Genomic DNA, 13,487 nt, shown 5'->3' on the forward strand with positions numbered 1-13,487 from the left:
TCAGTATTCAGTGACCGCCCGTCTCCTCCGTCCTCAGTATTCAGTGACTGCCCGTCTCCTCCGTCCTCAGTATTCAGTGACTGCCCGTCTCCTCCGTCCTCAGTATTCAGTGATCGCCCGTCTCCTCCGTCCTCAGTATTCAGTGATCGCCCGTCTCCTCCGTCCTCAGTATTCAGTGACCGCCTGTCTCCTCAGTATTCAGTGACCGCCCGTCTCCTCAGTATTCAGTGACCACCCGTCTCCTCCAGCCTCAGTATTCAGTGACCGCCCGTCTCTTTCGTCCTCAGTATTCAGTGACTGCCCGTCTCCTCCGTCCTTAGTGTTCAGTGATCGCCCGTCTCCTTCGTCCTTAGTATTCAGTGACCGCCCGTCTCCTCCAGCCTCGGTATTCAGTGATCGCCCGTGTCCTCCATCTTCAGTATTCAGTGACCGCCCGTCTCCTCCGTCCTCGGTATTCGGTGACCGCCCGTCTCCTCCGTCCTCAGTATTCAGTGGCCGCTCTTCTCCTCCGTCCTCAGTATTCAGTGATCGCTCGTCTCCTCCGTCCTCAGTATTCAGTGGCCGCTCTTCTCCTCCGTCCTCAGTATTCAGTGATCGCTCGTCTCCTCCGTCCTCAGTATTCAGTGGCCGCTCTTCTCCTCCGTCCTCAGTATTCAGTGATCGCTCGTCTCCTCCGTCCTCAGTATTCAGTGATTGCCCGTCTCCTCCATCCTCAGTATTCATTGACCGCCCGTCTCCTCCATCCTCAGTATTCAGTGACCGTCCGTCTCCTCCGTCCTCAGTATTCGGTGACCGCCCGTCTCCTCCGTCCTCAGTATTCGGTGACTGCCCGTCCCTTCCATCCTCAGTATTCAGTGACCACCCGTCTCCTCCGTCCTCAGTATTCAGTGACCGCCCGTCTCCTCCGTCCTCAGTATTCAGTGACTGCCCGTCTCCTCCGTCCTCAGTATTCAGTGACTGCCCGTCCCCTCCGTCCTCAGTATTCAGTGATCGCCCGTCTCCCCCGTCCTCAGTATTCAGTGACTGCCCGTCTCCTCCGTCCTCAGTATTCAGTGACCACCCGTCTCCTCCGTCCTCAGTATTCAGTGACCACCCGTCTCCCCCATCCTCAGTATTCAGTGACCGCCCGTCTCCTCCGTCCTCAGTATTCAGTGACCGCCCGTCTCCTCCGTCCTCAGTATTCAGTGACCGCCCGTCTCCTCCGTCCTCAGTATTCAGTGACCACCCGTCTCCCCCATCCTCAGTATTCGGTGACTGCCCGTCTCCTCCGTCCTCAGTATTCAGTGACCGCCCGTCTCCTCCATCCTCAGTATTCGGTGACTGCCCGTCTCCTCCGTCCTCAGTATTCGGTGACTGCCCGTCTCCTCCGTCCTCAGTATTCGGTGACTGCCCGGTCAGCAGAGGTCCGGGCTGTGGGGGACACAGGTTGTCCCTCGTCCTCTGCTTGTGTTCTCTTGGATCCAGCTCATTGTCCAGATGAGATTTTAATGTGGATTGATCCCGGTTTGATTGGTCAGGAATTGGCCAGATATCTGTGGCTGCAGAGGCCTACGTGGCAAAGTGGAGTCGGTTACATCACAAGGTGTTAATAAGGGGATTGGGGGAAATGAGCCCCGCCCACCAGACTACAGAGACAGGATGAGTCATGAGTCCGGGACGTCATGTGACCCTGGTTGGGGGCGGAGCTCTCTTGGTGATCTGGCGAGTGATGGAGCCAAGATCTGGGGGAATCCTGGGGATTAATAATGGCCCCTGTGTAACTGTACAGAGACCGTCTGATCAGGGGGCGCTGAAGAGCTCGCTGCTTGTGCTCCACGTCTGCTCCTCTCTGATGTTCCTCTGTGCTGCTGTGGATTCTCACCTTCCATGTTCTTTTGCTTTCAGTTGGCGTCCAACATCCTCATCTTCTTGTGCACAAATCTCGTTGGTGTTTGCACTCACTATCCGGCCGAAGTGTCGCAGAGGCAAGCGTTCCAGGAGACCCGGGAATGTATCCAGGCGCGACTGCACTCCCAGCGCGAGAACCAGCAGCAGGTGAGACCCCGAGCGCCCCCCGGAGGACGCCACAGGACAATGCTGCCAGACATAGGCCAACACTGTGGAGGAAGTGGCTGATAACAGAGAGTAATAGAGTGTACTCACCGGTCCTACAATCTCCCCCCCAGTAATGGCTGATAACAGGGAGTAATAGATTGTACTCACCTGTCCTACAGTCTCCTCCTCCAGTAATGGCTGATAACAGGGAGTAATATATTGCACTCACCTGTCCTACAATCTCTCCCCCAGTAATGGCTGATAACAGGGAGTAATAGATTGTACTCACCTGTCCTACAGTCTCCTCCTCCAGTAATGGCTGATAACAGGGAGTAATAGATTGTACTCACCTGTCCTACAGTCTCCTCCTCCAGTAATGGCTGATAACAGGGAGTAATAGATTGTAGTCACCTGTCCTACAGTCTCCTCCCCAGTAATGGCTGATAACAGGGAGTAATAGATTGCACTCACCTGTCCTACAACCTCTCCCCCAGTAATGGCTGATAACAGGGAGTAATAGATTGCATTCACCTGTCCTAAAGTCCCCTCCCCCAGTAATGGCTGATAGCAGGAAGCAATAGATTGTACTCACCTGTCCTACAGTCTACTCCTCCAGTAATGGCTGATAGCAGGAAGCAATAGATTGTACTCACCTGTCCTACAGTCTACTCCTCCAGTAATGGCTGATAACAGGGAGTAATAGATTGTACTCACCTGTCCTACAGTCTCCTCCCCCAGTAATGGCTGATAACAGGGAGTAATAGATTGTAGTCACCTGTCCTACAGTCTCCTCCCTCAGTAATGGCTGATAACAGGGAGTAATAGATTGTACTCACCTGTCCTACAGTCTCCTCCCCAGTAATGGCTGATAACAGGGAGTAATAGATTGTACTCACCTGTCCTACAGTCTCCTCCCCCAGTAATGGCTGATAACAGGGAGTAATAGATTGTAGTCACCTGTCCTACAGTCTCCTCCCCCAGCAATGGCTGATAACATGATCACATCTCACCACCTGTCCTACAGTCTCCTCCCCCAGTAATGGCTGATAACAGGGAGTAATAGATTGCACTCACCTGTCCTACAGTCTCCTCCCTCAGTAATGGCTGATAACAGCGAGTAATAGATTGTAGTCACCTGTCCTACAGTCTCCTCCCCCAGTAATGGCTGATAACATGATCACACCTCCCCACCTGTCCTACAGTCTCCTCCCCCAGTAATGGCTGATAACAGGGAGTAATAGATTGCACTCACCTGTCCTACAGTCTCCTCCCCCAGTAATGGCTGATAACAGGGAGTAATAGATTGTAGTCACCTGTCCTACAGTCTCCTCCCCCAGTAATGGCTGATAACATGATCACATCTCACCACCTGTCCTACAGTCTCCTTCCCCAGTAATGGCTGATAACAGGGAGTAATAGATTGTAGTCACCTGTCCTACAGTCTCCTCCCCCAGTAATGGCTGATAACATGATCACATCTCACCACCTGTCCTACAGTCTCCTTCCCCAGTAATGGCTGATAACAGCGAGTAATAGATTGTAGTCACCCGTACTACAGTCTCCTCCCCCAGTAATGGCTGATAACAGCGAGTAATAGATTGTAGTCACCTGTCCTACAGTCTCCTCCCCCAGCAATGGCTGATAACATGATCACACCTCCCCACCTGTGCACTGGACCCGCTCCCATCGCACCTCATCCCCAATCTCACCGCAGTCCTCATCCCAGCCCTAACCCATCTCTTCACCCTATCACTAACCAGTGGTGTATTCCTTTCATGCTTTAAACATGCCTCCATTACACCCATCCTCAGAAAGCCCTCCCATGACCCATCCTCGGTGTCCAGCTATCGCCCCATATCCCTTCTCCCCTATGCCTCAAATCTCCTGGAACAGCACGTCCATCTTGAACTGTCCTCACACCTCTCCTCCTCCTCCCTCTGTGACAATCTGGCTTCCGACCACATCACTCTACTGAAACTGCCCTAACCAAAGTCACCAATGACCTACTCACCGCCAAAGCCAAGCAACACTACTCTATCCTCCTCCTACTGGACCTGTCCTCTACACTACTCTGTCCTCCTCCTCCTGGACCTGTCCTCTACACTACTCTGTCCTCCTCCTCCTGGACCTGTCCTCTACACTACTCTGTCCTCCTCCTCCTGGACCTGTCCTCTACACTACTCTGTCCTCCTCCTCCTGGACCTGTCCTTTGCCTTCTACACTACTTTGTCCTCCTCCTCCTGGACCTGTCCTCTGCCCTCTACACTACTCTGTCCTCCTCCTCCTGGACCTGTCCTCTGCCCTCTACACTACTCTGTCCTCCTCCTCCTGGACCTGTCCTTTGCCCTCTACACTACTCTGTCCTCCTCCTCCTGGACCTGTCCTCTGCCCTCTACATTACTCTGTCCTCCTCCTCCTGGACCTGTCCTTTGCCCTCTACACTACTCTGTCCTCCTCCTCCTGGACCTGTCCTCTGCCCTCTACATTACTCTGTCCTCCTCCTCCTGGACCTGTCATCTGCATTACTCTGTCCTCCTCCTAGTCCTGTCCTCTGCCTTCTACACTACTCTGTCCTCCTCCTGTCCTCTACACTACTCTGTCCTCCTCCTCCTGGACCTGCCCTCTACATTACTCTGTCCTCCTCCTGGACCTGCCCTCTACATTACTCTGTCCTCCTCCTCCTGGACCTGTCCTCTGCCTTCTACACTACTCTATCCTCCTCCTCCTGGACCTGTCCTCTGCATTACTCTGTCCTCCTCCTCCTGGACCTGTCCTCTGTATTACTCTGTCCTCCTCCTCCTCCTGTCCTCTACACTACTCTGTCCTCCTCCTCCTGGACCTGTCATCTGCATTACTCTGTCCTCCTCCTAGTCCTGTCCTCTGCCTTCTACATTACTCTGTCCTCCTCCTGGACCTGTCCTCTGCATTACTCTGTCCTCCTCCTGGACCTGTCCTCTGCATTACTCTGTCCTCCTCCTAGTCCTGTCCTCTGCCTTCTACATTACTCTGTCCTCCTCCTGGACCTGTCCTCTGCATTACTCTGTCCTCCTCCTGGACCTGTCCTCTGCATTACTCTGTCCTCCTCCTAGTCCTGTCCTCTGCCTTCTACACTAATCTGTCCTCCTCCTCCTGTCCTCTACACTACTCTGTCCTCCACCTCCTGGACCTGCCCTCTACACTACTGTCCTCCTCCTCCTGGACCTGTCCTCTGCCCTCTACACTACTCTGTCCTCCTCCTCCTGGATCTGTCTTCTACACTACTCTGTCCTCCTCCTCCTGGACCTGTCCTCTGCCTTCTACATTACACTATCCTCCTCCTCCTGGACCTGTCCTCTGCCCTCTACACTACTCTATCCTCCTCCTCCTGGACCTGTCCTCTGCCTTCTACATTACTCTATCCTCCTCCTCCTGGACCTGTCCTCTACACTACTCTATCCTCCTCCTCCTGGACCTGTCCTCTGTCTTCTACATTACTCTGTCCTCCTCCTCCTGGATCTGTCTTCTACACTACTCTGTCCTCCTCCTCCTGGATCTGTCTTCTACACTACTCTGTCCTACTCCTCCTGGACCTGTCCTCTGCCTTCTACATTACTCTATCCTCCTCCTCCTGGACCTGTCCTCTACACTACTCTATCCTCCTCCTCCTGGACCTGTCCTCTGCCTTCTACATTACTCTGTCCTCCTCCTCCTGGACCTGTCCTCTGCCTTCGACACAGTAGACCATTCCCTCCTACTACAGCTTCTCTCATCTCTGGGTATCACAGACTTGGCCCTATCTTGGATATCCTCATACCTCACCGAATGAACTTTCAGCGTCTCCCATTCTCACACCACCTCCTCATCTCGCCCCCTATCTGTTGGTGTCCCTCAAGGCTCAGTTCTTGGACCCCTGCTGTTCTCCATCTACACCCTTGGCCTGGGACAGCTCATAGAGTCCCACGGCTTCCAGTATCATCTCTATGCTGATGACACACAGATCTACCTCTCTGGACCTGACATTACCTCTCTACTAACCACAATCCCACAATGTCTGTCGCTATTTCATCCTTCTCTGCTCGATTCCTAAAACTGAACATGGACAAAACAGAGTTCATTGTCTTTCCTCCTCCTCATTCAACTCCTCAAACAAGCCTTTCCATCAATGTCAATGGTTGCTCACTTTCCCCAGTCCCGCGTACTCGTTGCCTCGGAGTAACCCTCGACTCTGCTCTATCCTTCAAGACACACATCCAAGCCCTCTTCACCTCATGCCGATTACAACTCAAAAATATCTCCCGGATCCGTGCCTTCCTTAACCAAGAATCAGCAAAAACATTAGTGCATGCCCTCATCATCTCCCGCCTCGACTACTGCAACCTCCTGCTCTCTGGCCTCCCTTCCAACACTCTTGCACCCCTCCAATCTATCCTAAACTCTGCGGCTCGCGTAATCCACCTCTCCCCTCGCTATTCCCCAGCCTCGCCACTCTGCCAATCCCTTCACTGGCTTCCCATCGCCCAACGACTCCAGTTCAAAACATTAACCATGACATACAAAGCCATGGACAACCTGTCTCCTCCCTACATCTGTGACCTAGTCTCCCGGTACCTACCTGCACGCAACCTCAGATCCTCACAAGATCTCCTTCTCTGCTCCTCTCTTATTTCCTCTTCCCACAATCACGTACAAGATTTCTCCCGCGCCTCCCCCATAATCTGGAACGCTCTACCTCAGCACATCAGACTCTCCCCTACCGTGGAAAGCTTCAAGAGGAACCTCAAGACCCACCTCTTCCAACAAGCCTACAACCTACAATAGCCCTCAGTCCACTAGACCACTGCGCAACCAGCTCTGTCCTCACCTATTGTACCATCACCCATTCCCTGTAGACTGTGAGCCCTCGCGGGCAGGGTCCTCTCTCCTCCTGTAGACTGTGAGCCCTCGCGGGCAGAGTCCTCTCTCCTCCTGTAGACTGTGAGCCCTCGTGGGCAGGGTCATCTCTCCTCCTGTAGACTGTGAGCCCTCGCGGGCAGGGTCATCTCTCCTCCTGAAGACTGTGAGCCCTCGCAGGCAGGGTCCTCTCTCCTCCTGTAGACTGTGAGCCCTCGCGGGCAGGGTCCTCTCTCCTCCTGTAGACTGTGAGCCCTCGCGGGCAGGGTCCTCTCTCCTCCTGTAGACTGTGAGCCCTCGCGGGCAGGGTCCTCTCTCCTCCTGTAGACTGTGAGCCCTCGCGGGCAGGGTCCTCTCTCCTCCTGTAGACTGTGAGCCCTCGCGGGCAGGGTCCTCTCTCCTCCTGTAGACTGTGAGCCCTCGCGGGCAGGGTCCTCTCTCCTCCTGTAGACTGTGAGCCCTCGCGGGCAGGGTCCTCTCTCCTCTTGTAGACTGTGAGCCCTCGTGGGCAGGGTCCTCTCTCCTCCTGTAGACTGTGAGCCCTCGCGGGCAGAGACCTCTCTCCTCCTGTAGACTGTGATCTCTCGTGGGCAGGGTCCTCTCTCCTCCTATACCAGTCTGTCTTGTACTGTTAATGATTGTTGTACGTATACCCTCTCCCACTTGTAAAGCGCCATGGAATAAATGGCGCTAAAATAATAAATAATAATAATAATAACTGGGAGTAATAGATTGTAGTCTCCTCCCCCAGTAATGGCTGTATTTGTGCGGGAGTTTCTGATGGCAGGCGGTATTTGTGCGGGGGGTTCTGATGGCGGCTGTATTTGTGCGGTGGTTTCTGATGGCGGCTGTATTTGTGCGGGGGGTTTCTGATGGCAGGCGGTATTTGTAAGGGGGGTTCTGATGGCGGCTGTATTTGTGCGGGGAGTTTCTGATGGCAGGCGGTATTTGTGCGGGGGGTTCTGATGGCGGCTGTATTTGTGCGGCAGTTTTCTGATGGCGGCGGTATTTGTGCGGGGGGTTATGATGGCGGCTGTATTTGTGCGGTGGTTTCTGATGGCGGCTGTATTTGTGCGGTGGTTTCTGATGGCGGCTGTATTTGTGCGGTGGTTTCTGATGGCGGCTGTATTTGTGCGGTGGTTTCTGATGGCGGCTGTATTTTTGCAGGGGTTTCTGATGGCGGCTGTATTTTTGCAGTGGTTTCTGATGGCGGCTGTATTTTTGCAGTGGTTTCTGATGGCGGCTGTATTTGTGCGGGGGTTTCTGATGGCGGCTGTATTTGTGCGGGGGTTTCTGATGGCGCTGTATTTGTGCGGTGGTTTCTGATGGCAGGCGGTATTTGTGCGGGGGTTTCTGATGGCGGCTATATTTTTGCAGTGGTTTCTGATGGCGACTGTATTTCTGCGGTGGTTTCTGATGGCGGCTGTATTTGTGCGGGGGGTTCTGATGGCGGCTGTATTTGTGCGGCAGTTTCTGATGGCGGCTGTATTTGTGCGGTGGTTTCTGATGGCGGCTGTATTTGTACGGGGGTTTCTGATGGCGGCTGTATTTCTGTGGTAGTTTCTGATGGCGGCTGTATTTGTGCGGGGGTTTCTGATGGCGGCTGTATTTGTACGGGGGTTTCTGATGGCGGCTGTATTTCTGTGGTAGTTTCTGATGGCGGCTGTATTTGTGCGGGGGTTTCTGATGGCGGCTGTATTTGTGCGGTGGTTTCTGATGGCGGCTGTATTTGTGCGGTGGGTTCTGATGGCGGCTGTATTTCTGTGGTAGTTTCTGATGGCGGCTGTATTTGTGCGGGGGTTTCTGATGGCGGCTGTATTTGTGCGGTGGTTTCTGATGGCGGCTGTATTTCTGTGGTAGTTTCTGATGGCGGCTGTATTTGTGCGGGGGTTTCTGATGGCGGCTGTATTTGTGCGGGGGTTTCTGATGGCGGCGGTATTTGTGCGGCGGTTTCTGATGGCGGATGTATTTGTGCGGTGGTTTCTGATGGCGGCTGTATTTGTGCGGTGGTTTCTGATGGCGGCGGTATTTGTGCGGGGGTTTCTGATGGTGGCTGTATTTGTGCTGTGGTTTCTGATGGCGGCTGTATTTGTGCGGCAGTTTCTGATGGCGGCTGTATTTGTGCGGCAGTTTCTGATGGCGGCTGTACTTGTGCGGGGGTTTCTGATGGCGGCGGTATTTGTGCGGCGGTTTCTGATGGCGGCTGTATTTGTGCGGTGGTTTCTGATGGCGGCTGTATTTGTGCGGTGGTTTCTGATGGCGGCTGTATTTGTGCGGCAGTTTCTGATGGCGGCTATATTTGTGCGGCGGTTTCTGATGGCGGCTGTATTTGTGCGGGGGGTTTCTGATGGCGGCTGTATTTGTGCGGGGGTTTCTGATGGCGCTGTATTTGTGCGGTGGTTTCTGATGGCAGGCGGTATTTGTGCGGGGGTTTCTGATGGCGGCTATATTTTTGCAGTGGTTTCTGATGGCGACTGTATTTCTGCGGTGGTTTCTGATGGCGGCTGTATTTCTGCGGTGGTTTCTGATGGCGGCTGTATTTGTGCGGTGGTTTCTGATGGCGGCTGTATTTGTGCGGCTGTTGCTGATGGCGGCTGTATTTGTGCGGCGGTTTCTGATGGTGGCTGTATTTCTGTGGTAGTTTCTGATGGCGGCTGTATTTCTGCGGTGGTTTCTGATGGCGGCTGTATTTCTGCGGTGGTTTCTGATGGCGGCTGTATTTGTGCGGTGGTTTCTGATGGCGGCTGTATTTGTGCGGCGGTTGCTGATGGCGGCTGTATTTGTGCGGCGGTTTCTGATGGTGGCTGTATTTCTGTGGTAGTTTCTGATGGCGGCTGTATTTGTGCGGTGGTTTCTGATGGCGGCTGTATTTGTGCGGCGGTTGCTGATGGCGGCTGTATTTGTGCGGCGGTTTCTGATGGTGGCTGTATTTCTGTGGTAGTTTCTGATGGCGGCTGTATTTGTGCGGTGGTTTCTGATGGCGGCTGTATTTGTGCGGTGGTTTCTGATGGCGGCTGTATTTGTGCGGTAGTTTCTGATGGCAGGCGGTATTTGTGCGGCGGTTTCTGATGGCGGCTGTATTTGTGCGGCGGTTTCTGATGGCGGGCTGTATCTTTGCGGCGGATCCGTTTTTGTACCTCCTGTCGGTGATTGTTGCAGCGTTTGGGGCGGTTCTGGATGGCGCTGTCTGTACTCCGCCGGCCGCGGTGTCACCACAATGTGGAGCTCCCCTTTCATTAACCCTTTGCTTTCCTCCAGGAGAGGCTCCTGCTGTCTGTCCTGCCGCGCCACGTGGCCATGGAGATGAAGGCCGATATCAACGCCAAACAGGAGGACATGATGTTCCACAAGATCTACATCCAGAAGCACGACAACGTGAGGTAGGAGGATGGGGGTTATACTGAGAGAATAGGGTCTGCAGGAGGATGGGGGTTATACTGAGAGGATAGGGTCTGCAGGAGGATGGGGGTTATACTGAGAGGATAGGGTCTGTAGGAGGATGGGGGTTATACTGAGCGGATAGAGTCTATAGGAGGATGGGGGTTATACTGAGCGGATAGAGTCTATAGGAGGATGGGGGTTATACTGAGAGGATAGGGTCTGCAGGAGGATGGGGGTTATACTGAGAGGATAGGGTCTATAGGAGGATGGGGGTTATACTGAGAGGATAGGGTCTATAAGAGGATGGGGGTTATACTGAGAGGATAGGGTCTATAGGGGATGGGGGTTATACTGAGAGGATAGGGTCTATAAGAGGATGGGGGTTATACTGAGATGATAGGGTCTATAGGAGGATGGGGGTTATACTGAGATGATAGGGTCTGTAGGAGGATGGGGGTTATACTGAGAGGATAGGGTCTATAGGAGGATGGGGGTTATACTGAGATGATAGGGTCTGTAGGAGGATGGGGGTTATACTGAGAGGATAGGGTCTATAGGAGGATGGGGGTTATACTGAGATGATAGGGTCTGTAGGAAGATGGGGGTTATACTGAGAGGATAGGGTCTATAGGAGGATGGGGGTTATACTGAGATGATAGGGTCTGCAAGAGGATGGGGGTTATACTGAGAGAATAGGGTCTGTAGGAGGATGGGGGTTACACTGAGAGGATAGGGTCTGCAGGAGGATGGGGGTTATACTGAGAGGATAGGGTCTGTAGGAGGATGGGGGTTATACTGAGAGGATAGGGTCTATAGGAGGATGGGGGTTATACTGAGATGATAGGGTCTGTAGGAGGATGGGGGTTACACTGAGAGGATAGGGTCTGCAGGAGGATGGGGGTTATACTGAGAGGATAGGGTCTGTAGGAGGATGGGGGTTACACTGAGAGGATAAGGTCTATAAGAGGATGGGGGTTATACTGAGATGATAGGGTCTGTAGGAGGATGGGGGTTATACTTGGGGCTGTTTGATGTGTTGGGCGCGGGTTCGCTTCTTCCGGGCGTCCATATAACCGCCCCCCTATGCATACTTTGACAGTTACACATCGCAGCCCCCAGAATCCGGCCCCTCCTCACTCTGCCTCCTTATGGGGCTTGTACTGGCGCCAGGTGCTGAGTGTCAGCTCCGCAGCCCAATGATCGGCACCGGCCCAGGGTCCTGCAGAGGTTGTACAGATCCCATTCCCCGTACAGCGCACACTGTCCCCCCGAAGATCCACCGCAAACCAGTGATAGCGCGGAATCCACGGAGCAAGAAACGCACACAACCCCGAGCACTACTACCCCCCCCCGAGCACCACTACCCCCCGAGCACTACTACCCCCCCGAGCACTACTACCCCCCGAGAACTACTACCCCCCCGAGCACTACTACCCCCCCGAGCACTACTATCCCCCCGAGCACTACTATCCCCCCGAGCACTACTATCCCCCCGAGCACTACTATCCCCCCGAGCACTACTACCCCCCGAGCACTACTATCCCCCCCGAGCACTACTACCCCCCCGAGCACTACTATCCCCCCCGAGCACTACTATCCCCCCCGAGCACTACTACCCCCCCGAGCACTACTACCCCCCCGAGCACTACTACCCCCCCGAGCACTACTATCCCCCCCGAGCACTACTACCCCCCCGAGCACTACTACCCCCTCCCCCGAGCACTACTATCCCCCCGAGCACTACTATCCCCCCGAGCACTACTACCCCCCCGAGCACTACTATCCCCCCCGAGCACTACTACCCCCCCGAGCACTACTACCCCCTCCCCCGAGCACTACTACCCCCCCGAGCACTACTACCCCCCGAGCACTACTACCCCCCCGAGCACTACTATCCCCCCCGAGCACTACTATCCCCCCCGAGCACTACTATCCCCCCCGAGCACTACTATCCCCCCCGAGCACTACTATCCCCCCGAGCACTACTATCCCCCCCGAGCACTACTATCCCCCCGAGCACTACTATCCCCCCCGAGCACTACTATCCCCCCGAGCACTACTATCCCCCCCGAGCACTACTACCCCCCCGAGCACTACTACCCCTCCCCCCGAGCACTACTACGCCCCCCGAGCACTACTACCCCCCCGAGCACTACTACCCCCCCGAGCACTACTACCCCCCGAGCACTACTACCCCTCCCCCGGAGCACTACTACCCCCCTGAGCACTACTACCCCCCCGAGCACTACTACCCCCCCGAGCACTACTACCCCCCGAGAACTACTACCCCCCCGAGCACTACTACCCCCCCGAGCACTACTACCCCCCGAGCACTACTATCTCCCCCGAGCACTACTACCCCCCCGAGCACTACTACCCCCCCCCCCCCGAGCACTACTACCCCCCCCGAGCACTACTACCCCCCCGAGCACTACTACCCCTCCCCCCGAGCACTACTACCCCTCCCCCCGAGCACTACTACCCCTCCCCCCGAGCACGACTACCCCTCCCCCCCGAGCACTACTACCCCTCCCCCCGAGCACGACTACCCCTCCCCCCGAGCACGACTACCCCTCCCCCCGAGCACTACTACCCCTCCCCCCGAGCACTACTACCCCTCCCCCCGAGCACTACTACCCCTCCCCCCGAGCACTACTACCCCTCCCCCCGAGCACTACTACCCCTCCCCCCGAGCACTACTACCCTCCCCCCGAGCACTACTACCCTCCCCCCGAGCACTACTACCCCCCGAGAACTACTACCCCCCCGAGCACTACTACCCCACCCGAGCACCACTACCCCCCGAGCACCACTACCCCCCGAGCACTACTACTCCCCCCGAGCACTACTATCCCTCCCCCCGAGCACTACTATCCCTCCCCCCGAGCACTACTACCCCTCCCCCCGAGCACTACTACCCCTCCCCCCGAGCACTACTACCCCCCCAAGCACTACTACCCCCCCGAGAACTACTACCCCCCCCGAGCACTACTACCCGCCCCGAGCACCACTACCCCCCGAGCACCACTACCCCCCGAGCACTACTACCCCCCCGAGCACTACTACTCCCCCGAGCACTACTACTCCCCCCAAGCACTACTACCCCTCCCCCCGAGCACTACTACCCCTCCCCCCGAGCACTACTACCCCTCCCCCCGAGCACTACTACCCCCCAAGCACTACTACCCCCCCCCCGAGAACTA

At 55.3% G+C, this 13,487-nt stretch overlaps 1 protein-coding gene across 1 annotated transcript in view; it reads left to right on the forward strand.

Annotated features, from left to right (window-relative positions):
* ADCY5 (adenylate cyclase 5) overlaps positions 1–13,487 on the forward strand; it is a 204,122-nt gene that overhangs the window by 125,841 nt on the left and 64,794 nt on the right. Inside the window, exons 2-3 of the mRNA XM_075318723.1 lie at positions 1,885–2,034; positions 10,162–10,283. Of these exons, the coding sequence (XP_075174838.1) occupies positions 1,885–2,034; positions 10,162–10,283 (272 nt within the window). The remainder of the gene's footprint in view (positions 1–1,884; positions 2,035–10,161; positions 10,284–13,487) is intronic.

Source organism: Anomaloglossus baeobatrachus, chromosome 7, assembly GCF_048569485.1.
Source record: "Anomaloglossus baeobatrachus isolate aAnoBae1 chromosome 7, aAnoBae1.hap1, whole genome shotgun sequence".
NCBI lineage: Eukaryota > Metazoa > Chordata > Amphibia > Anura > Aromobatidae > Anomaloglossus > Anomaloglossus baeobatrachus.